A 26,339-nucleotide genomic window follows, 5' to 3' on the forward strand; every position below is an offset into this window, starting at 1 on the left:
TCATGCCTGTCAGCCTCATGAAATTCTGTTGATTTTGCCTCTTGAATATCTCTTGAGTCTCTCCTTCATCTTCACCGCTAGGACTCTAGTTCCAGCCACCATCTCTTATCATCTCTCATCTGAAGTATTATGAGCCTCCTATTTGTGGTCTGTGTGCATTTACTGTGGCCTCCTTTGTAGTTTTCCACACCAGACTGAGTGACTTTTTCAAAATGCAGATCTAATTACATTGTCTCCATGTTTAAAACCTTTCAGTGGCTTTCATTGTTTTTAAGAGAAAGTAAAATCCTTAACAGCCTGTTTTGGACCCCCCACCCCCAATTGCCTTTCCATTCATCTCCACAGTGCTTTCTGGCATTTCTTTCTCCTCTAGTCACCTGTTCTTTCTGTTGTGCTTCAGGTACGTAGCTTTTGGTTATGATGCTTCCTCTGCCTGGAAATGTACTTCCTTTCCTTTTTATCAAGTTAATGCCTTCGTTCAGCTCACTTCAGGCAAGACTTTCCTGATTAGGATGCATTCTCCTAATGATATGTTCTCATGACACCATTGTAGAATTGCCATATTTATTAATACTTAAGAAATTAATGAGATGTTCCTCATCTCCTGATACTGTGTAAGTGCTTAATAAATGTTTGATAAATGAATGAATCCATTGAATGCTTACTAACTGTGCCAGGAATTGTACTAAGTGTAAATGTGCATCATCATTTTTAATCCTCACAACAATCACTTGAGGTATGGATGGCGTTTCCCCCTTTTTAAAGATTACAAATAGTGATAGAGAGGCCACTTGGTGGTCACAGTGCTAGTATTAGAACTGGCATTGAACCCATGTTTCCTTGCCACTGAACACTTTGTATTTAATCATATAACACTTAATCTCACACTGTGCATCAGAATCACCTGGGGAGCTGCTCAAAATGCAAACGCCCTGACTGCACTTTTCTAAGATTGTAATTCCAAAGATTTGAGGTAGTACATAGGCATCTACAAGGTTTAACAAGTTATCTAGTCATTTAGATGTTATTAGATGTATTTAGATGTTCACCAGAGTTTGAAAACTGTTGCCTTGGAGTTAGAAAACCATTGTTTTAGACAACATGTCAGTGCTTTATTAGTTTGTTTTCATACATTGTACTGGACTATATTTCAGATTTCATATGTTCTTAAATCAAGGAAGAACTGTAGACCTAAGGAAGTGACTTTAGTGGTCGTTTATTCTAATTTTCTACCCAGTTATTCCTTTTCCCCTTCTCCAGCTGGAGGGGCTGAATAGTGAGACACTGCCACCCCAGTACTGCTGCTACATTTTTCTAAAATTATAATAATTTCAAGAATCTGATTGACCTCTTGTAGTAAAAACTACACTAAGTACATGTGCTGGATGTGCATGGGCTGGATGTGCCTTCAAGAGCTGAATGTAAGCTCTCCTTAGATCTTATTGTTCACATTAATAATTTGATATTTAATCATATGTTGCTTTATAATCTTTTATGTTACTTTTTAAATCTTATTATACAATGATCTTAAGTTTGTAAACAATGATAGAAACTGAATGTTTTACTTCTTGTTTCTCTTACTACACCTAGCATGATGCTTCCCACCTAGTAGGTGTCCAGTGATTTGTTGAATGGATGTGTGCTTCATTGTACCTTGCTAAGTCTCTTTAGTTTTTTGTTTGTTTCTTAAATCAGGTTTGTCTCCTGTAAGTAATCCCTTCTAGCTCAACTGATAATAATTAAATACTTTCTGTAGTTGTAAAGAGAATGATTGTACTCAGCTGATATAATCTTTGTGTTCTGAATAAGATTAAACATGATTTCTCTGTAGGCCAAAGAATGGTATTAACCATTTTTTGAAAACTATATCTTTTTAAAACTTCTAGTAATCTCTTAGTGCTCCCACAAGAAAAAAACATGTATTTCAAAAATATATCTCAGGATCATTTTACTTTAGATATAAACAGATAAGCACTACATATAAGAGGGTAGGTACAAAACGTTTTCAAACTTTATGAATCATTTACCAAAAGTATTTATGTCCTATTAATGTAGTTCTTAGTTCGAATTACAAAATTTCATTTTCTGAATACTTAACTATATAAATGACTATATATGTGGTATTCTTTTATCTTCAGGCATTTACATAGAAATCTCAGACTCTTGTGCCTCTTTAAGGAATAAGAAAAACAATCTATTTTGAGTTCATTTGTATTTATTTGTATTATTGTTCTTTGTAGTCAGAGTCTATTATTTTGTGCCTATTGAAAGTCTAGTCTCTGTTAGGTGCCATGAGACTAACAGTTACTAAACATGATTTCCTTGTCAGATGTTATTACAGTAACCTTTTTATTTGCATTGCAGTATTTCCAACAAAAATGCAAGCTAATTCTACTTTTTAATATTTTATTCTTGGGGAAGTAAGGCACTCTTTTTGCACTTTTGAAACTTGAAAACTCAGGAAGGCTTTTTTCAGCTTAAATATAATTTTACCTACTATATTCCTGCTGTATCTAGAGTTTATGAGTAGGCAGACGTGAAAGAATTGCCAGTTCCTTTCAGCTGCCTGCCATCAGGTGCTGTAACATTCAACCCACCTTCTGCCAGGTGCGTGTAAAATCTCGTATTACAACAGATTCACCTACTGGTTCTACGAAAAGCTACATGATGGTTGAGCCAGATGGTGGAGAGATATAATTTTGGGATCATACTGAAGCTGCCCCAGATCTTATTTTGGCTGAGATTTAGGGGGGAAAGATGATTGAATTTCAAGTGAATTCTACTAAATGGAAATGTTTTATATGAAGAAATATTTCTGTCATTTATGACTGGAAAAAATAGGCTCATTTCTTCATTAATCAAATGAAAATTTGAAAAGCTATCATCATAAGATATTTGGACTCTGGGTTTCTTACATGTCACGCTTTTTTTGGGGGGCGTGGGGAGTGAGGAGGATTGGCCCTGAGCTAACGTCTTTTGCCAATCTTCCTCTTTTCTTTTTTCTCTCCCCAAAGCCCCAGTACATAGTTGTATATCCTAGTTGCAGGTCGTTCTGCTGCTTCTTTGTGGGATGCTGCCGCAGCATGGCCTCATGAGCAATGTGTAGGTCCCTGCCAGGATCCCAACTGGTGAACCGTGGGCCACTGAAGTGGCCAGCCCCGTTTCTTACATTTTAAAAGGCTATTGCTAATAATTCAAAATCTAAGTTCAGGTCTTATTTTACAACCCCATTCAGTTCATTCTGTCCTTAGCCTTCTGTTAGTCTTGTAATATACTTATTCTTTTTGGGTCTCCCTGGGGAACTTTTTTCAAACCCACAGTCTTAACTTCTATATTGCTTATATGCTCATGGTACCCCAATTTTTATCTTCAGTTGGGACATTTTTTCTAAGTTTTTGACTTTCATATTTAAAAACCTACTAAATGTATCTCTATATGAATGTCATTCAGGCAACTCAATTTCAACATGTAGAAAATTGAGTTCTTCCTCCCACAAAACAAACAGTTGTCTCCTATAGGTCCTGCCTTGGTAAATGGCTTCGCTCTCTACCTAGAGTCTCAGATTGGAGACCTGATTAGGATTGCTACTTTTTTCCCTTTTCTTTATCTGATTGGTCACTAAGTTCTCAGTTCTAACTCATATTTGTTTCTTAATTTTCCTTTCTTCTCCTTCCTTACTGCCGTTTCCTTAATTCAGCAACCTCTCCTTCTTTTAGAATTTGTTTAAAATTTTATATGTAATATATAAAAGTGCATAATATTTAATTATAAAATAAACGTCTATGTAACACCCCTTCCACCCACCATTTCTTCCCTGGCCTCCCTGTCCCTATTTCCAAGTGTCCTTTCCTTTGTTTTCTTGCTTTGTATACCTTCTAAATTATACATATATATCATCCCTGATGTACATATTGACGTTCTCTTCAGTCTTGCCATATTTCCTACTTCCACCCCTAGTATGTCTTTCACTCTGCTTGATGGAGTGATTGATCATTTTACTCATGCCCAGAACCCATCTGTGCCTTATCATGGCTTGGTTTCTCACTACTTAATGCCCTTGGTGATCTGGCTTTTCTCACTCTCCTTTGCCATACCGCCTTCTTTTCCTCCAGCTTTTATCTGATCTACTTTGTTTTTACTTTGTGTTTTTACTCCTACACTTCTCTCACTCTCTATCTAGTTCACTCCTATCACCTTTAAAAAACTTCTCTAGCATTACTGTTTTTGAGAAACTTTCTTTTGTCTGTTCCTCTTCTTTCTGCTCCCGTAACACACTCTGCATGTATATTCTATGGCATTTTATCACTGTAGGCTAATGCTATGGTTGGTTTACTTCTCTGTCTGTGCCCCTCTGTCTGTGTCTGGATGGCTTATTTTGCCTTTACTTCTTTCTTCCTCAGTTTCTTATGTGACATCAGGTATATAGTGGGTACTCGGTAAATATTAAATAATTCACCAGATGAATTTCCATGTCTGTTCCTACCTTGTGTACACTTGTGTACACTGATGTTGACTCTGGATGATGGATAGGCATCTCAAATTTGAATATTAATTCTGAAAATATCCTTTGTTTTCATACTGAACTACTTGTAATTTTCAAATCACATCATAGTCTTCCTCCCCTCCGTGTCTTGGCACATAGTAATGCTTCTTTCTGGAATGCTCCTTCCCTTTTTTCCTACCTGAAAAATACTTCATTTTTGAGCCCATCTTTGTGTTCCCATAGCATGGTACATTCATACCTCTAGTTGATTGCTATAAATTTCTTTGCAGGTCTGAATCTGCTACTAGACTGAATTCTAAAAGAACAGGAATATTTCCATTTACTTCTGTATTCCCAATGTAAAACAACTGTATGGCCCGTAATATGTAGCTGGTCAGGCAGAGTTAGAGGAATGGATATGTAGGTTTTAAATATGATTTTTGTGTTCCTTCACCTCCCCATCAAAATCAGCAGAAAATGTTCATAGAGAACAACTTGGCATAGCAATAAATGTTTTCATAATGCCAATAACAACATTTTCTAACTGCTTACAGAAATGCAGCATTAAATTAAAAAGGAAAAGTGAGTCTATTTCTGTTTACAATTTAAATCTTTAATAGAAGAAAGCATTATATTTACATAAATATAATTTAATTAACAGAGAAAACAGGATATGAACTAGTGCTACCTTAGTCCAGTGGCCTTCCAAATATTTTTGCTTGTGTATTCTCTAAATAATTTTGAAAAACAGTGTACTCCTTTGCATGTTTTTAAGTTGATGGTGTCTGAATTTTTTGTCAAGAGTTTAGATGTTATAAAGGATCTAATTTCTAGATTGTCATATATTGTGATTATGTTTTAGTGTCATTAAAACCTTAGAGTTCTTTCTTATTAATTGAAATAAACTTGTTCCTATACATCAGTTTGACAGTGATCTTATTTCTTAATTATAATTCTACGATGGATAAGGCATGCGGTCTTGCTTTTAATATCTGGCCTGAAAGAAAGAAAGCACAACCCTCTTCGGTATTTCTTACCAAATATTTTTTTTCCTTCTTTTGCCCAAAGACCCCAGTACATAGTTGTATATTTTAGTTGTGGGTCCTTCTAGTTTTGACATGTGGGGCACCACCTCAGCCTGGCCTGACCAGTGGCGCCAGGTCCACAGCCAGGATCTGAACTGGTGAAACCCCAGGCTGCTGAAGCAGAGCACACGAATTCAACCACTCAGCCACAGGGTCAGCCCTGTTACCAAACTTTTCTTTGTTTTACTTTTAAGGGACCTTCAGGATTAATGCATTCTCAAATTGCATTCTCCCTATCCCCCCAGTGTTACTTGTTTGTTTATTTTTTTGGCTGGGGAAGATTGGCCTAGAGCTAGCATCTGTTGCCAATCTTCCTCTTTTTGCTTGAGGAAGATTGGCCCTGAGCTAACATCTGTGCCACTGTTCCTCTATTTTGTATTTGGGTCACCACCACAGCGTGGCTGCCAATGAGTGGTGTAGGTCTGCATCTGGGAACTGAACCTGGGCCACTGAAGTGAAGCATGCTGAACTTAACCACTAGGCCACAGGGCTGGCCCTGCCTCCAAAGTTTTTTTGTACCCAAGGAAATGTCCTATAATAAGACTGAGATAGCTGAGAAAAATACTTTTCTTTGATCAAGTGAGAGAAAATTGTGAAGAAAGAAAGAAAGAGTTGGTTAAGGAAAATTTATATGACACAGACTTGTTCTCAGGCAAATCAATTTTAGGGAAGAGTACAGGTAGCTGTTATTTTTTTCTCTTTATTGCTTTGGATTGCCCTTAGAATATTGAATAGAGATGGTAAAAGTAGATATCCTTACTTTGTTCCCAGACTTAGGGAGAGAGAGATCAATCTTTTATCTTTAAATATAATATTAGCTATAGGTATTCAAAGATGCCATTTATCAGGTTGAGGAAGTTCCTTTCTCTTCTTAGTTTGCTGAGAGTTTTTATTATGAATGGGTATTGAATTTTTTCAAAATTTTTTTCTGCCTTTATTGAGATGATCTTAGGTTTTCTTTTCCCCATTATTCAGTTAAAATGGTGAACTACATGGATTTGGTTTTGAGTGTTAAATCAACCTTGTATTCCTGAGATAAATCCCAGTTGGTCGTGGTGTTGGATTTGTTGGAATTGATGTGCTAATATTTTGTTAAGGATTTTTACATATTGATGAGGGATATTAGTATGCAGTTTTCTTACTATGTTGTTATTTGATGTTGGTGTCGGCAATATTCACTGTATAAGATGAATGGAAAGTGTTTTATCCTCTTCTGTTTTCTGGAAGAGCTTTTATGGACCTGATATTATTTCTTCCTTAAATGTTTGATAGAATTCAACAGTGAAGCCATCTGAGCCAAGAGTTTTCTTTGTGCTAAGGGTTGTAGTTAATAAATTGGATTTCCTTTATATATAGGATTTTGGTAGTTGTGGCTTTCAAGGGATTTTTCCATCTCATCCAAATTGTTGAATTAATTGGCATAAGATCATTCATAATGTAATATCTTATTCATTTAGAATCTAAAGGTTTCATATAGGATACGAATCTATAGGATTTCCTCTGTTTCTGATATTGGTCATATGTGTCTTCTTTTTAAAAATTTTCTTAATGTAGCTAGAGGTTTATCTTTTTAAAAAAACAGTTTTTGGCTTCATTGATTTTTCTTTTTTGTTTCTCTATTAAACGGAGTATTAAATTACATTAAATTTAGTCTATCTCATTGATTTCTACTCTTTATTTCCTTCTTTCTACTTGTTTTGAATTTAACTTTCTCTTTTTTTTTCTAGTTTCCTAAGGTGGAAGCCTAGACCATTGATTTTGGACCTTTTTCCTCCTGATACAAACATTTAAAGCTATAAATTTAAATATAAATAGAGTGTTTTAGGTTGGGTCGTTTGATAGTGTTATTCAGGTCTTCTTTATCCTTAGTGATTTTCTGTCTGTTTGGTCTGTCTGTCCACCTGTTTCTGAGAGAGAACTCTTGAAATTTCCAGCTATAATTGTGGATTTCTCTGTTTCTTCTTTTAGTTCTGTCACTTTTTCCTGCATATATTTGAAGCTCTCTTATTGAGTGTGTGCACATTTAGGATTGTTATCTCTTCTTGATGAATTGACAGCTTTGTCATTATGAAATAGCCCTCTTTGTCTTGAAGCCTATTTTGCCTTTTATTAATACAGCCTCTCCAGCTTGGTATTTGTTTACATTCTTTTACTTTTAAATCATCTTGTAAAGTGGGTTTAAAGTGGGTTTCTTGTAAACAGCATATAGTTTGGTCTTGCTTTTTTATCTGGTTTGACAGTCTGCCTTTTAATTGGAATTGTAAATCATTTACACTTAATATAATTACTTGTATGGTTAGATTTAAGTCTACTATCTTGCTGTTTGTTTTCTATTTGTTACATTTGTTCTTTGTTCCTTTTTCCCCCTTTCCCTATTTCTTTTTGTATTAATTCAGTTAACTTTAAGATTCCATTTTATTTTCACTGTTGGCTTTTTAAGCTATATCTCTTTATTATTTTAGTTATTACTCTAGGCTTTATAATATGTCTTCTCACGATCTATTTTCAAATGATGTTATACTGTCTCACATATAATGTAAGAATCTTTCAAAAATATACTTCCATTTCCTCTCTCTTGTCCTTAGTTTGTTTTGTCATAGTTTTTACTTCTACATATATTGTAAGCACATACATTTTTACTTTAAATGATTAGCTGTCTTTTAAAGATAACATGAGAAGTTTTTTTATATTCTCGTATAATTTTTATTTCCATTGTCCTCCATACCTTTTGTGATTCAGATTTCCATTTGGTATCTTTTTCCTTCTGTTTGAAGAACTTCTTTAATATTTCTTGTAGGAAATATCTATAAGCAACAAATTCTCTCAGATTTTGTTGTCCTGGAAGACATCTTTATTTCACATTTATTTTTAAAAGTTTTTTTTCCCCCCATGGCTCATAGAATTCTAGGTTAATAGTTTCTTTCAGCACTCTAGAGACCTCATTCAGTTGTTCCCTGGCTTGGTTAGTTTCTGATGAGAAGTCTGGGGAAAATTCTCTTTTTTTTTTTTTTTTTTTTTTTTAAAGATTAGCAGCTGAGCTCACAACTCTTGCCAGTCTTTTTTTTTCTCTGCTTTTTCTCACCGAATTCCCTCAGTACATAGTTGTATATTTTAGTTGTGGGTACTTCTCTAGTTGTGGCGTGTGGGACCCTGCCTCAGCGTGGCCTGATGAGCAGTGCCATGTCCGCACCCAGGATCCCAACCAGCGAAACCCCAGGCTGCCTAAGCGAAGTGTGCAAACTTAGCCACTCGGCCACGGGGCTGGTCCCGAAAATTCTTACCTTTATTCTTTTATATGTGATTTGCCTGTTTTCTCTGACTGCTTTTTTTTTCTCTTTCTTTCTGCTTTTTCTCCCCAAGTCCCCCCAGTACATAGTTGTATATTTTAGCTGTGGGTCCTTTTAGTTGTGGCACGTGGGACGCCGCCTCAGCACGGCCTGATGAGTGGTGCCATGTCTGCACCCAGGATGCAAAGCGCTGAAACCCAGGGCCACCACAGCGGAGCGAGAGAACTTAACCAGTCGGCCATGCGGCTGGCCCCACTCTCTGACTGCTTTTAAGATTTTTCTCTTAATCACAGATTTTCAGCTATGTGATTTGACATATCTAGGCATGATTTTCTTTGTTTATCCTGCTTGTGGTTCACTGAATTTCTTGGCACTTTGTATAGTTTTCATTGAATTTGGAAAAATTTTGCTATTATCTTTTCAAATAATATTTCTCCCTCTTCCCTGCATTTTTGAGATCCAGTTTTGTATGTTACTGTGATCTTGTCCCACAGATCACTGAAACTTTGTTCATTTTTTTTCAGCCTTTTACTCTATTTTCAGATTTCATGAACCTTTTTCCTTTGCTGTCTAATCTGTTAATTACATCCTCTGAATTTTTTATTTGTGATATTTTATTTTTCATTTCTAGAATTTTCATTTGGGTTTTTTTATGTTCTATTTTCTTTCATTATGTTCATGCGTTGCTTTAGGTACTTGGACATATGATGGCTTTTTAATGTCTTTGTTGATGATTTTATAATCTGTCATTTTAGAGTCTGTTTTTATTGACTGATTTTGATTTTGATTATGATCACATAGTCTTTTTTTTTTTTTTTTTGAGGAAGATTAGCCCTGAGCTAACTACTGCTAATCCTCCATTTTTTGCTGAGGAAGACTGGCCCCTGAGCTAACATCCATGCCCATCTTCCTCTACTTTATATGTGGGACGCCTACCACAGCATGGGTTTTGCCAAGTGGTGCCATGTCCGCACCCGGGATCCAAACCAGCGAACCTCAGGCCGCTGAGACGTGGAACGTGCGAACTTAACCGCTGCGCCACTGGGCCAACCCCTCACATATTCTTCTTGGCATGTCTGATAATTATTAATTATTATTAATTGTGAATGTTATGTTGTTTAGTTTGTGAAAAATTTTTGTCTTCATAAGTATTGAATTTTGTTCTCATAGGAAGTTAGGTAATTTATGATTAGTTTGATCATTTGAGGCTTACTTCAAGTTTGTTAGGGCAGGTTTAGATTAGCTTTTACTCTAAGAACTTCTATCCTACCAGTAAGGCATGGTCCTTCAGAGGTTTTTGCTGATTGCCTGTAGTGATCAATGAGGACTCTGCACTCTAGTTGGTGAGAAATTAAATGATTTGCAGCCCTGTGTGAATTCTACAGCTATTCAGCTCACAGCTCTCTAGTTGGTCCTTGCATGACCTGGTAGTGTTTCACACTATGTATGTGCATCTTAGTATTCAACAAAGCATATCAAGGGGCCCCCATGCATATTTTTGGAGCTCTTTTTCAGTATAATTCCCTTCTCTTTTTTTTTCTTAAAAAAATTTTGTTTTTCCTGTTTCACCTTCTCTTTGAAATTCTATTCCAGAACTCCCAGCCACCTCAGCGTACTTGAATTCCAGTTTGTCTCCTCAACTTCTTAACTCAGCTAGACTGCTGCTTGGAATTCTGCCCTCTGCTCTGGTTTGTGGTGTGCTTCTAGGCAGAAAGCTGGGGCAATCCAAGGGTTCACCTTGTTAGTTTGCTTTGTCACTGGATCACATGCCTGCGCTGCCTGTTCAGTGCCTGAAAATGTTTGTCTCATATATTTTGTTCAAAGTGAGAGGACAGGTTTACTCTTTGTTCCTCCATCATGGCTAGAAGTATGTGAATTTTAAAAATATTTTATGACCTGTTACTTGCTTGTGCATTTATTGTCCTTTTGCCATCACTGCTTTTCTTTTAGAAAGTATTCTCAAATGATTTCATACTTCAACAGTAATTGTTTTAATAGTGAACAAAACTTTTATAAAATATAAATTTATTGCTTAGTATAGTATTAACTTCTTTCAGGTTTTATATCGTGGTTTTTAGTGTGAAGAAAGATTCAGATCTCTATACCACTTTAAGTCTTAAAGGGTCCAGGTTACCTAGTTGAGCAACGTTCATGTCAGTGTCAAGTGTGAATGTCTTATGTCTTCCTGGTCCTTAACAGTTGACATTGAAAGGAACAGTTTGGTTCTTAGGCTTAAATTTACACTCATGTGTAGTGGGTTCTCTGAAGACAAAATAAACATGTAGCTTTTATCTCTGTGGGATTGTTTTGAAGCTTTTCGCACTAAATAATGAATAAGTGCTTAAACAAGTAAAAACAAGTGATCAATGCTCCTCTATCCCCCTGTGTTTTTAGGTAACTATAACTACCCAATATTGCAGCCATGGAGTCCATGCTTAATAAGTTGAAGAGTACTGTTACAAAAGTAACAGCTGACGTCACTAGTGCTGTAATGGGAAATCCTGTCACTAGAGAATTCGATGTTGGTCGACACATTGCCAGTGGTGGCAATGGGCTAGCTTGGAAGATTTTTAATGGCACAAAAAAGTCAACAAAACAGGTAAGTTTCAATTCAGAGTCCAATTGGAAAAAACACACATGCTAATAAGTACCATAATGTGCACATGTGCATTTTTTTTTTTTTTTAAAGATTTTATTTTTTCCTTTTTCTCCCCAAAGACCCCCGGTACATAGTTGTGTATTCTTCGTTGTGGGTTCTTCTAGTCGTGGTATGTGGGACGCTGCCTCAGCGTGGTCTGATGAGCAGTGCCATGTCTGCGCCCAGGATTCGAACTAACGAAACACTGGGCTGCCTGCTGAGGAGTGCGCGAACTTAACCACTCGGCCACGGGGCCAGCCCCTCACATGTGCATTTTTATGTTAAGAAATGCTGGAAGTTCTGAGTTCTTTAGGGCTTATTTCGTCTAATGAAGTCATACAAAAACAAATGCTTTGATCTTGTTCTGAATCTCCTGGTTGCAAATATATTGTTTGATATATCATCTCACTTTGTAATTTAATTTCTTAATTAATAAAATAAACATGTCAGTTGAGCAAATGAGTATATTAGATTTTAATATTTAACCAAGCGTATGTTGTAGAATAAAAATTGTCATGTTCCTTTTTATATTTGTCAATAAGTTATATTGACAAACCCAGTTAAATTTTTCTCACATTAAATGTATTCCTATTTAGTGCGATCTTATTCCCTCTTTTATTCTATAGCCTTCTAGAGAACAGACTTTTATAATATTCTTTTATGTTTAACCTGATAGTTTTTACTATTAGACGGGGATACATTTGTGAGATATAGTCAGTAATGTGTTTTGGGGTTTATTGATTTCAAAGTTATTTTAAAACTAACTGTTGTTTTAGTGAAAAGTAGTTTGAATGAGTTCTATTTTAATTTGACTTAAGAGACCAACAGAGGGTTCTTAGAAATATGGCAGATTGTTAGTGTTAAATTTTACCAAGAGCTTTCTGTTGGTTTGTTAAAGAATTGAAAAATCTCCAGGTTTAAAACCTCTGTAGAAATATGTTCTTTAAAAAGAAAAATCATTGTTTCCAAAAGTGCTTTTACTTCCCTACAAGTGAAACATATGGATTCTAAGACATATGGAACTTAATATACCTTTTCCAATGACTGTCACAATCATACACTTGTGGGTATGTATTATTTCTGACTTTTCCAAAATTAGCTTATTTCCCAAACAAGTATTTTAAAGACTGAATTGGCTTTGATTATCCTTTTATGAAGTAGGAATCTTGGTCCTTTGATAGATTGCTGGTATGTGGTTTGTACCTGACCTGTAAATCTTATTTTAATTGCCGTCTGGTTGGAAGTCTTTAAGTCCAGAGTTGATCTGTATCTTAAATGCTGATTGATTTGTCATTTTTGAACATTGTATTCTCTTTCAATTCACCAAGAGCTCATCTAAAAAGTAAGTAGTTTCTTGAGTATTGACTACTTAAAAAGATATCAATGAGGTCATGAAATTATGTAAATAACCAACCTCTAACACTAGCACAAATTGCTTTTGCAATCAATTATGTGACATAATACTGTCTTTGTGCTTAACCAAAGAAGTTCTTAATGTTTGTATTTATATCAGTAGTTCGTATGCTGAAATCCTCTGATAATGCTGAAGTTTCTGTTGCTGCTCGTAGAATATGAGAACCAGACACAGATAACAGATAATTGATTAGATATTGCACAATAATACAGCAGTTGTCAGCTGCTGACTGCCAGAACCGGCTTCTCTTAGGAAACTTTACTACATTCTTTTTTCCCAGAAAATTTATTGCTTTGAGGAAAAAGGTAGTTTTGAAATATATCAGTGCTTACTTTGGATATGGTTTTGAATTTTCTTCCTTTGCCTCTTTCAGACCTCAGGGGTCAGAACTGAGTATCCTATCTGGACACTGGCTAATTCCTTAAGGAATAGCTAAGTCTCTAACCATCTTGGCATTGAAGCCTTAATGTCTCCCTTAATTGAAAAAGTTTTAATTCTTTTTCACTTGCTTCATTTTTATTAAAGGGAATTTATAGAAAATAGACAATCTAGAGTTGTGCTTCTGGTATGGTAGCTACAAGCTGTGTGTGGCTATTTCAATTAATTAAAATTAAATAAAATTAAATTCAGTTCCTTAGTTGCACTAGTCATATTTCAAAAGTTCCATAGCCACATGTGGCTAGTATTACTGTATAGGACAATGCAGATGTAGAACTGTCTATCATCACAGAAAGTTCTGTTGGACAGCACTGATCTTAGAGAAACTGAGAGAAAAATAATGGAAAAGAATATTCTTCTGAGAAAAATAAGGGAAAAGGATGTTCTTCTTAGTCCTTTTCCCCCCCATAAAGGAACATTGAGACTGCGGGCATCTTTCTTACCCTGTCAACCTTTCTTGCTCTAGCATACAGTATACTTAATTCCAGTTGTGTTTTATAGCAGAAGATATGACCTTCAATTTGACTTTGACTTTGATGTAAACATTGGTTTAGGGACTTTGGGCTAGGAAATTCTCATACCTAGTTTTAATAATTAAAAATATGAAAGTATTTTCTATTGCTGCATGACAGTGAAATAAATACCGTGATATTTAAGCTGTTGTATTTAAAGTTTACATCTTGTTCTCCTTCTTCTCAAACACATTTCACTTTTTTTTACATGGTCTTCAAGAAAAGTATCATAATATAACATTGTCTAAGAAAACAACAAAAATACAATATTTCCAAGTCAAAGGAATCCTTATATAAATAGTATTTTCCAAAGTTCCCATACTCTTTTAAGGGCTATCTGTGTACTTTTTCCTAGGGTTATTTCAAGTTCACATTAGTCCATAGTGAATTATAATTTTCAGATCATGTACAGTTTTTGACTTTTTAACCTAAATGTTTGAAGGCCTTTGAGAAGAATAGTAACAACGCCTAAAGAATAGATCACAAAAAAGTGCATATTTATAAAACCTGGGATGCAGCACGATAAAGAAAAACTTGGTAAATAAAAATTTACTTGTGTGCCTGGTAACTTTAGTACCTGATTGGACATCCGTATTATTATTCTGGCTTCATGTGTCCAGAAACCAATTTCTATTGGTTCTTACTGTTTTTGAAAGACATTTGTTGAAGACACACCTCATAGTGAATAATTTATGAAAGTGAAATTAAGGATTCCTGAGAATCTTAGAGACAAGTGTACAGTTGATTTTTTGCAGTTAAATAAAGTTCGTAGGCCAGTTTTGTATATAAGATAAGCCATTAAGATTTTAAAAGTTATTATTTAGATAAGTTTAACCAAATACAACATGTAAACATGTTGAAATGGGTAGATCTTTTAGCTTATTAGCATTTGAAGCTACTGTTTAGGCTTATGTACTATTTAGTTTCCTTTTTGAGTGTTTATTTATTTATTTGAGGAAGATTAGCCCTGAGCTAACATCTGCTGCCAATCCTCCTCTTTTTGCTGAGGAAGACTGGCCCTGAGCTAACATCCGTGCCCATCTTCCTCTACTTTATATGTGGGATGCCTACCACAGCATGGCTTTTGCCAAGCAGTGCCGTGTCCACACCCAGAATCTGAACTGGTGAAACCTGGACCGCTGAAGTGGAACGTGCACACTTAACCACTGCGCCACTGGGCTGGCCCGTTGAGTGTTCATTTATAAGCAGCCCTTAGTTCCTAACTATTATTATTTCTAGAATCTCAGTAGAGATTCTATAAGCTATTTCAAGATGACATTTAGGAAGTAAAAAATTGTATCTATTTACTTTTTTAAATATAAACTTATCTTTAAGAACTTAATACAGAATAGTACACAAATAGTGAATGTACAGCTTGATAAATGTTCACAGTGAACATACCTATGTAACCAATGTCCAGATCAAGAAAACATTGCTAATATTCATGTTTCTTTGCAGTCATTACCTCTCCCCTTCTCTGTAGGGCTAACTGCTTTCCTGTCCTTTGACACTTCAGAATAATTTTGCCCGTTTTCCAACTTTATTTAAATGGAATCATGATATGTACTCTTGTGTTTGGCTCCTTTTCCTTAAATATATGTTCATGAGGTACATCTGTGTTGTTGAACATAGCAGTTTTTCTTTTCATTGATGTATAGAGTATTGCTATGGACATTCTTGCATGTGCTGTTGGCGTATATGACACATTACTTAGATGTGGAATTGCTAGGTAATAGCGTATGTGTTTGTTCAGTGTCAGTTTTTCCAGAGTGGTTGTTCCAGTGTAGGCTTCCACCAGCAATTAGTTTCTCTACATCCCTGCCAAACCTTTTTATGGTTAATCTTTTTAATTTTAGACATTCTGAACAGAGGGTCTATTTAATTTTTGAAAATTCAGTGAAATATTCCCCACTTCCCTACCTCTTGAACTTTTATGATGTCTGATAGGTAATTCTTGGGCGTAGGGTTTATACTGTTGAATTTCTGTGACAGCTTTGTAACTGACTTAGTCTTTCTATAGAGTAGCATGTTTAGGATTCAAGTGGGTGTCTAAACATAGGCACTCTTTGCAAACGTGTTTTTTATCTTCTTTTTAAAGAATATATTTGAGAGAGTTTTCTGAGACAGATGCCCTTGATTGGATTTCATTAGCTTTTCTAATTTTTAAATTATACTTTATTTAAACAAGTCATTAAAGGGAAATTGTTTTGGCCAAACTATATATATAATAAGTGAGAAATGTTTGCTGCGTATAAATGTGTCCTTTAAAAACTGAAAAACCATTGTCTTATCTGTTAGATAGCAATATTATAACCATCAAGGCTGCTAATATGTTTAAATAATTTGTAATAAAAGCACTTATTTAATATTGTTTCTGTCTCACTTGTATACCTTTCTCTTTCTTTCAAGTGGAAGAATAATTCTACGTTTTGAAGTTTCTTTTAACTCTCCTGTATCAAGCTAAGGAATTTATTTTGGGGGAAGATGTTTTAAAAAAATACATGGGTGTGTTTTTGTGTATGTTTAACTATATATAAAAATTTTGCCTGGTTCTTGGGCTGTTTAAGCATTTATTTATTATTATTAAGCATTTGTGTTTGATACAAGATTCTATGTTGCTAGGTGACTACTCATCAAAATGGATTTAACTTAATAATTATTAGTAGTCTTCTAGTGTCCCACATTTATTATGATCTTGTAACCAGGTTTGGAATAGACTTGTTTTTCTTTAAAGTAGGGCAGCTTCAGTCTTATTTTGGCTTAAAAGTCATTTTTGCTGGCCTGTTTCTTTTGTCTGACTGCTTTATAAGCTTTATAACAACCCCAGTAAAACGACTATTTCTATGAGAATGAAGATTGATTTTAAAAATTACATAATATTTAACTGTTCATTTTTTATCCATTCTTCCATATGTAGGCTTGGACATGGTCCCTTCCTTATTGCAAAGTCTACATTATGTTATCCGGATGCCAATATTCATGGGTTACGCTTGCTAATATTGTGTAAACAAAGGCATAATTGAATTATTATAAATAGTTATAATAAATTAAAAGTTTTAAAATAAAGGGAACCATTTTGCAAAGCTGAATGTGCAAGTCAAGTTGCTTAGATCAAAAACGATCATAGATTGTCTCTAGTAATTTTAAGGGTTATATCTTGTTCTCTCTTTGTCTTCTCAAAAATCAGCTTATTTTTAACTTAATCTAAATAAAAATTTGAACTTTGTTTTATTATTTTGAGGAAGGAACATTGTCCCAAAATCACATGGAAAATGAAGAGTATGATGCATGGCAGTCACCACTGGCCAGTCATGAAAGGTCCATAAAATAGAGATTACAGGGAACGTCTGTGTTTCAAAAACAATCTCTGGTGACTCTGAGGGATAGGTCAGTGGAGGTCATGACTGCTATTAGGGAATCCTAGATGTATTGGTATACATTAACTTAGGTTTTATTACTTAAACTATCTTGTTTTCAGCAAGAGTTCAACTTTGTAATAAGCAAAGTAGCTTTTAAAAATTGTAAGTTAGATCTATATCAAAAGGTACAGCCTCCATTTTGGCAAATATTAGTTTTTAGAATAATTTATTTCAGAGCCTTTTTTGTTTAAAAGTAGGCTATTGAGAACAAATACTTTTTAGTGGGTAACTTTCTTTGCCAGTGTATTTTATTTTACTTTTTTGATGAGGAAGATTGGCCCTGAGCTAACGTCTATTGCAAATCTTCCTCTTTTTACTTGAGGAAGATTGTCCCTGAGTTAACATCTGTGCCAGTCTTCCTCTATTTTGTATGTGGGACGCCACCATAGCATGGCTTGATGAGTGGTGTGTAGGCCTGCGCCCGGAATCCAAAACCTGTGAATCCCGGGTGGCCAAAGTGGAGCACGCAAACTCAACCATTACTCCACCTGACCAGCCCCTGTCACTGTATTTTAAAGAATATGAAGTGAATAAATAAATGAGTGCCAAGTATTGCTTACATTTTGTTTTAATTTTTGTATTAAAAAGAGCCTCAAATTAGAGTTAACAGTTGTTGCAAATATGTTGGATGATTGCACTGCCTCAGCTTTTCTGTATGTTTGAAAATTTTCATGATGAAAAGTTGAAGAAGATTTTAATTCAAGATAAGAATGAAGAGCTTCTAGTAATTGCTTGTATTTATCGGCAACCAGTAGGCAATAAACATCTGAGTGTCTTCTAGGTGTAGATCCTGTGGTAGATATAGAGACACTGAAAGCATGGTTTCTTTCTTCAAGAAGCTTGTAATACATATAAGTTAACAGAATTTTTACACAAATAATATGCGTTAGCAGAGTGAGTAGTATGGTGAAGTAGTAGAAGGAAAACATAACTTAGAAATTAGAGGATAGTCTATTCTGATGAATGATTTTGGGCTGCAGGCTAAGAGTTTCCTCTTAGAAAGTTGTGTGAGGCCTAATGGGTTAGTTAATTAGTCACAACTTTGTTGAAATTGGTTAATTTTAATTAACTGATTGGAACAAAGAGAAAATATTTTTAAGATAGCTGATAACCTATTCTGAGCTATGTAGGGATCTTTCATCTTTGACCTGAAACAATAAATGAATGCCTGAGAGAGAATTTTGTGTTGTTTCTTTTTCTTTATGAACTGTAGTGTTCTTCCGTAAGGGTGGTGAAACTGCGAGAGCTCAAGAGCTGTTTCACGTGATCTTTTTTTAAAGACAAAAGGTCTTGAATAAATAAACACATTTAAATTAGATGCATTTATAAAACGTGTTATTGCGGAAGACTTACTAAAATAAGATTGTGCACATGAATAGTGAGATAGGAACTTGAACTTCTAGGTCATTTGTTTTTAGTTCAAATTATATTACATAATGCTCTTAGCTCCTGATTGTCCTCTGTCTCATAATGATCAAAAGAGCTATGATTGTGTATTTACATATGAGTGCTGTTTAAAGCTCTCACTCAAAGGGTGGTTTTCCTGAAGGTGTATGCCATGTTTTACTGGGGTGCTCCATATTTATTGGCCGTGTGTTATTCTTGGGAGACAAAATGCTGTATTAGTTAAGAATGTGGCCTCTAGAGCTGGATTGACTGGGTTTGAATCTTGATTCTTCATCTTATCAATTGTGAGGTCTTGGATAATACATTTATCTTTTCCATAATGTCCTCATCTGTGAAGTGAGGAAAAGAACTCGTCTTGTAGGGTTGCTGTGAGGAAGGGATAATTCCAAAAAAGCATGCAAATATTTAGGGAATGTTCAGATTGAGTCACTAAATAGCCCCTTTATGTTAATCACTTTTCAGAGACTCAATCCAGTAAAATCTTTAACTTGTTTTTTAAAATCTTTAACTATGTATATATATATAAGAAGCCTCCAAATTAAAACAAGTTGTGTTTGATAAATTTATTGGTTTGGAATTCTGCAGTAAATCTCTTAATTGATTAGGTTGCCAGGCTAACTTGAGAAAAGAATAATCATGATGTAGCAAAAACAATTAGAAGAGAAGCAATAAAATGGAAAGATACTGTCTTGAATATTGATAGTTGAATAGTATACAGTGGTAATACATCAGCTATCAATATAGCTATTTTTTGACTGGTTTGTTAAGATTGGGTAAGAGAATGGGAACTATTTTCCCTTAAGTAAATGAGAGAGAAGGAAAAGAAGATAGTTAAGGAGAATGTGGGCTTTTAATAGTGTAAAATAAGCTGTGAGTATAAAATAACGCTCAAAGAGGGGCATTCAGGTAGCAGCTTCCTATACTGGTAACTATTCCCAGTTACTACCCATAACAAGATGGGGATAGAGTGGAAGGAAAGAGTATAGGTTATTAATTTGTGAAAGATGCTTACGAATTGCGTTTTTGTATGAACAAGCACTCTGACATATACAACCTTTCTGTCAAAAAGCATTTCAAGATTTTGTAGTATACTCTCTGGTTGCCATTGTGAATAGCATTTTGAAGTTTTAAACATTTTAACTTTTATTTGCATTCTGGTTAAATAAGAGATGACAACGTAGAGGACAACACATTACACACAGTTTATGTGTACTTCTGATACCAGAATTCAAAGATGGAGATTTTCCTATGTTCTCCTTAGATGAGGGTGTTGGGTCTCATATCTTTCAAAGTACAGTCATGTGCTGCATAATGTTTTGGTCAACGATGGACTGTATATATGATGGTGGTCCCATACCACGTAGCCTAGGTGTGTAGTAGGCCATACAATCTACGTTTTTGTAAGTACACTCTATAATGTTCGCACAATGATGAAATCACCTAAGGTTGCGTTTCTCAGAACGTATCCCCATCGTTAAGTGATGCATGGCTGTATTTAGATTTACTAATCATGAAAAAACCAAATTTTCTTGATATCAAAGAAATATTACAATGGTGCTCAAATTTCCGTGGCGTTAGTTTTTAGTTATTTCTATTTGTAGATTGTTGTGACAATCAAATAAAATTTTGTTGTTTTTATATATTCTTGATTAAAATGAGTTCACAATTCTTTTATTAGGAAGTGGCTGTTTTTGTCTTTGATAAAAAGCTTATTGACAAATATCAAAAATTTGAAAAGGATCAAATCATCGATTCTCTGAAACGAGGAGTCCAACAGTTAACTCGACTGAGACACCCTCGACTTCTTACCGTCCAGCATCCTTTAGAAGAATCCAGGTAAATTTCTATAAAAGCTTAGATAAGAGAATTCCTGAACAAATAATTAAAAATAACTTCATATTTGAAATCTCTCTCTAAAGTCTACTGGCAGTGAAAAATTCTTATAAACTGAGTATTGAGTTCTTACGGATTAGTTATTTCCCTAAGATTTATTTGCATGTTCTATGTATATGTCTCTTTTTGAAATATCAATGAAAATTTTTTTCATATTTGCCATGTATCTCTCCTTGTTCTATGCTCAGCATTACCATAGTCAAAATGCAATATGCAAGAGAAGTAGAGAATACAGTCTCTGCCTGAAAGTAGCTGTCCTTGTTAATTTGCTAGAATTTTTGTACCCTGTCCATTGATTCAGTGTTTGGGGCCTATTTTTATGTGTTCCAGGTACTGTTCTAGACATTTAACGTTCTACTATGCCTAGTATGTCGCTCTATAGCCCTCAGTCACTCTACCATCTATTTTTCTCAAAGATGAACTTGGGAACTTTGCTAAGAATGACAAAAAAATGAAATTTATATTGTGTAATCTTAACTGGATTCCTCAAGCTTGTGGTACTTTTCCTTTTCCTTTAGATACCCTAACTATATAAGTCTTCCACATTACTCATAACCCCTAATTTATTCCTTTCTTCCTTCCTACTTAGCTGACTGTAGTCTCCTCTTTTAATTCAGAAGATCTTAAGTAAATGGTTTGCCACTTGTATTCTGTGGACCCTAGGATTTTAAGGATAGGGGAGGAACAGACAGCCAGGACAGTTTTGCTTTTATCTATTTTATATATTGAATTTCTGCGTAATTCTTACTTTGGAATCTTTAATAACTCACCATCATTTACCTCCTTTCCCGAAGGCACAAGATCCTTTCTTTCAACCTAAAAGAATAAACCTAATATTTACCATGTGAAAAACTGTACTAAATGCTTTGCATTTGTTTACTCATTTAATTTTTGCAGTTGTATTGAAGAACTGAGGATCAGAGATTTTACTTAAGTCACATAGTTATAGCACCATGATTCCTGAACCCATGTTTTATTTTTCGTCACTGTACCATGCTGTGCCTACCCAGAAATATGCTCATATGCCTATTATGATAATAATATTTTTATTACCCTTCTTTTCATGAATAAACCCAGAAGAAGATTATAGTTGTTCTCTCTTATGTAACACTTGCTATTCTGAACCCTCTATCCCAAAGTGGACTAAGTTTTGTTTGCTGCATTTGTCCTGTGCTTTCCTGACTCTGTATTTGTTTGTGCTATTTCCTCTAGAGTGTTTCATATCAGTGTCTATAGTGTTATCTGTCAGAATCCTACCCATCTTTGTTATTTTGACTTGTATCAATATGTGTTATATTTCATTATTACATTTTAAGTCTCTTGAGGGGAGAAGGACCAATGTTTTATATTTTTCTCTGTCCCTGCAGCTTCTTTTATGTGATTTAACTATTACAGAACTAGGGATTTATTGGCAATCATGAAGACAGACAGTTCAAAGATTACTTTAAGGCCTCTTGATTGTTAGGTTGTAAAAATTGCAGTAGCATTGATAGAAATAGGAACATTTTAGGGAAGGAAAAAACTTCCAGTTTTTAATGAATTAATAATGTGGAGATGACACTGGAATTATCCAAAAGAAATGTGCTATCAAAAAGTAAACGAGATGAAAGCCCAGAGTTGGTGATGTATGTGAGAGTGAGTAATATAGAGGCAGTAATTAAAACGATGAAAAAAATGACTTTTTCAAGAGCATGAGTAAAAAGAGCAGAGTACTGAGGACAGAACTTGAAATGTAGAGGGGAAAGAAGAGCCAAGGAAAGAAACTGGTGAGGGGTCATTGTCATTTGTCAGGAGAAAAATTGGCAGTATGTCGTGGCAGCCAAAAGAGGGAAGAAAGAACGCACTAACACTGGGGATCACTGAATAAAAAGAGAATAAGGACTGGAAAGAACCCATTACATTAGGTTGTTAGTGATAGTCCGTAATTTCAGTAGGATGGCCGTTCGGACACTAGAAAAGACATACAAAGAAACCCAGCGGAGAAGATACCATTATGTGAGTAAAGTCCTAATAGGAGCTCAAAGGAAATTTTAGAAGCATAGTTGAATCACTAGTATGCTAAGGTGAAGTTTAGGAAAATGAGGTCATTCATATTAGATGAACTTTTTTTTTTCTTAAGTAAAAAGTGGGTAATAAGTGAGTAGTGGGTAAGGGGGCAGTGGAATGAGGAGTTAAATAAGAGGGCTATGAAGGAATGTTCTTGAATGTTGAAAAATAAAAGAGCAAGGTTAAAGTACACTATGTGACTTTATGCTGTGAGTTTATAAAGATTTGGGTTTCCTGTTTTTTCCTTCAGCTTATGACATAAGCAGGAAAGTAAAAGAAACGTGATGGTTACCACGGGTTATTAAGGGTTTGCTCAGTAAAGAATAGTCAGGGTAATAGTTTATTGTTGAGATAGTTGAGGGAAAGAAAGGAATCAATTGTAGTCAGGACCGAATACTTCCAATTTATTGAGTAAACTTACTGGGAGTCTCTATTGGTGGAGACAGTGAAAGGGTAGGAGATAAATGGCTAGTAAGTACATGTGGTTGGGGGAGGTTGGCTATATCCTTGAGAGAGGATATAGCCCTTCTGGTATGTAACTGTAATGATGATGGAAATGAATATTCATGAAATATAATAAGGCCTTCAAGCTTGAGGAATAATCATATGGATGTTGTTATGACTAACGATGATTTTGGAGTCAGGACAGAGAGGGGAAAGAATGCATTGCTAAAATAAATGAGTCCTGGTAATCATAGGAAACTGTAGAAAAGACATAGAGTATTTGAGCAGTTTTCCTTCAGTCGAGTTCTTCAAACAAAAGCCTAGTGTCCACTGTATTAATGAGCTTAGTGTGGGAGTAAAGAATCAGATAGCATCCTTGATGGTGACTGAGCAGGCAGGACAGTGTGACTCTCTCCCTCAACGTAAGCAGCTCTGTCTTTATCTCTCATACATATTGAGCTTCTGCGTATGCTTTCATTTGAAAAATGCATGCGAAGTGAAAGAAAACTTGCTCAGGTATTGTGGATAGATGAAACAGCAAAGGGCATAATATTCAGGTGAAGAGGCTTGGTATGGCTGTGTTGCTACACTTACCTTGTCATTCTTCATTGCCAGAGCCTAAGCCCAAGGCATAAAATGTTAGGATTTGAGTCTCAAATGCATGGTAATTATAATAGCAAAAGTAAGCATTTATTGTTTACACGCTAGTCACTGTACTTTACATGTCTTATCTCATTTGATCTTCAGTTACCCTTCAGGGTAGTCTCTTATCACTGTTGTACAGATGGGCAAAGTGAGATTCAACCATGGTATCCAGAGTCACCAAGTCAAGGAATAGGAATGCTGGGACTTGGAGTTGGGTATTTGTCTGTCTTCAAGGCCTGAGTTTTTGATCATTACTCTCTAAGGCTTATTGAATGTTAATATATAATATTTTCTGAATTTCTAAATATGCTTAAACATCAAAGAGCAATAATTTAAAAAATTTAAAAATTATGGCACCTTTCAAAATGATGATAAAATAGATAAAAGCAAAACTGCTCTGATTGAAGTAGTGATGAGAGACGTGGAGCTATGCCCTGTCTCTCTGACTCCTCTTGCTCCAGAGGTGTCTGTAGGAAATGTGTGGGTTTGTTTGAGGATATTTTGAAAATTATATCCTTAGAAATAAGGATATTATCATAGGTGTAATGTATCAATATTTTATATTCGTGTTCCATATAAAATATCAGTCATTTCAAAAGCGCAGTTGAAATAATGTTTTATTTTCTGACTTTTTAAGTTTTAAAAAATGTATCACAACTGTTAGGACACTTAGTTTAAAAGACTGAGTGATTTATCTAGTATAATTCATATACAAAGCTTCCCGACTTTGCTCTCTTGGGATAAGCATGTTATGTTAATACTGAAAATAAATCTAAAATAGTCTACCTTTTTGTTGGTAGTTTAATAGGACCACTAATCTTTTATGTGTATTTGATTTTGAGAATGTGGAAAAAATGGTAAATAACTCTCTTTCTTTTTTAAAACAGGGATTGCTTGGCATTTTGTACGGAACCAGTTTTTGCCAGTTTAGCCAATGTTTTAGGTAACTGGGAAAATCTGCCTTCCCCTGTATCTCCAGACATTAAGGATTATAAACTTTATGATGTAGAAACTAAATATGGTTTGCTTCAGGTATGTATTTTTATTCATCATGTGAAGAGTTTTTTCCTTCAAAATTGTTTTTTGAGTATTTTAAACTTAGTAGCCATGTAAACTACTTTATGTAAATCTTTGTATCTTTTGAGTAATTTAAAAATTATCACTATGTTCTAGAATTTTTCTACAGTTAATTGTTAGTCTTAAATTATATTTTAATTGTATGAAACAACACTGGTAATGTGGTGGATTGGTGGATGAGGTGGTTTACTTTTGTTTTTTTTCAGTTTTGAGCCTTGTGAGTGCATTTCATAAGCGAAATATTAAATTGAAGTAATAATGTACTTAATAAAAAGTTACATCTTTAAGGAAATTATTTAATAGATGTCAAGAGATATTGTTAGCCTTTTCATATATGTCCACTTTTTCTGATTTTCCTTTCTCTGCTTATCAAAATATATTCAGTTCTATAGGATAAATTTATGCAGTAGCTTCTTATTTCCTTGGGGACAGAGATCATTTTATTTATTATTTTTTAACGGCTTTATTAAGGTATAATTAATTGACATACAATAAATTTCACATAGTCAAAATATACAGTTTTATAAGTTTGACATATATATATACCTGTAAAACCATCACCACAATCAAAATAATGCACATATCCATGACCCCTCGAAGTTTCCTCATACTCATTGTAATCCCTCCCTCCTGCTCCTTGCTGTCTTTCCATCTCTTGTCCCAGGAAACCACTGCCTTGCTTTTTGTCAGTATGAATGGGTCACTGAAATTTTATAAATGGGATAATACAGCATGTACTTTTTTTGGGACCTGGCTTCTTTCAATTACCCTAATTGTTTTGAGATTCATTCATATTATTCTGCATATCAGTATTTTTTTTTTTTTTTTTACTGCTGAGTAGTGGTCTGTTGTACAGGTATACTGTAGTTTGTTTATCCATTGACCTGTTTATGGTCATTTGGGTTGTAAAGTTTTTGGCTATTGCAAATAAAACTGCTATAAACATTCATGTACAAGTTTTTTATGGACATATGCTTACATTTCTCTTGGTTAAATATGTAGGAGTAGAATGGCTGGATCAAATGGTATGTATATATTTCGTTTGTTAAGAAATTGACAAACTGTTTTCCAATGTGGTAGTGCCATTTTGTATTCCTGCTGCATCTTTGCCAAAACTTGGTATGCTTGGTTCTTTTAATTTTAGCCATTCTAATAGGTGTGTGGTGGGATTTTAATTTGGAGTTTTAATTTGCATTTCCCTTATGAATAATGATGTTGAACACCTTTTCACATGCTACTTTGCTATCTGAATATCTCTTTTGGTGAACTGTCTGTTCAGATCTTTTGCCCATTCTTTGAGTATGTTGGTTGTTTTCCATTACTGCGTTTCGAGATTTCTTTCTATATTGTGGACACAAGTCCTTATCAGATATATGATTTTACAAATATTTTCTCCCAGTCTGTGGCTTATCTTATTCTCATAACAGTATATATATATATTTTAAATTTTATTTTATCAGATTTTATTTATTTATTTTTTGAGGAAGATTAGCCATGAGCTAACATCTGCTGCCAATCCTCCTCTTTTTGCTGAGGAAGACTGGCCCTGAG

The 26,339-nt window shown here is 34.8% G+C and overlaps 1 protein-coding gene across 4 annotated transcripts in view; it reads left to right on the forward strand.

Moving 5' to 3' along the window:
• SCYL2 (SCY1 like pseudokinase 2) overlaps positions 1-26,339 on the forward strand; it is a 66,992-nt gene that overhangs the window by 1,734 nt on the left and 38,919 nt on the right. For all 4 annotated transcript variants that reach the window (XM_008516375.2, XM_008516376.2, XM_070599796.1 and 1 more), the window contains exons 2-4: positions 11,250-11,454; positions 20,362-20,519; positions 24,599-24,743. In XM_008516375.2, the coding sequence (XP_008514597.1) occupies positions 11,278-11,454; positions 20,362-20,519; positions 24,599-24,743 (480 nt within the window). In that variant the 5' untranslated portion in view covers positions 11,250-11,277. The remainder of the gene's footprint in view (positions 1-11,249; positions 11,455-20,361; positions 20,520-24,598; positions 24,744-26,339) is intronic.

The sequence above is a fragment of the Equus przewalskii genome, chromosome 29 (assembly GCF_037783145.1).
Source record: "Equus przewalskii isolate Varuska chromosome 29, EquPr2, whole genome shotgun sequence".
Taxonomy (NCBI): Eukaryota; Metazoa; Chordata; class Mammalia; order Perissodactyla; family Equidae; genus Equus; species Equus przewalskii.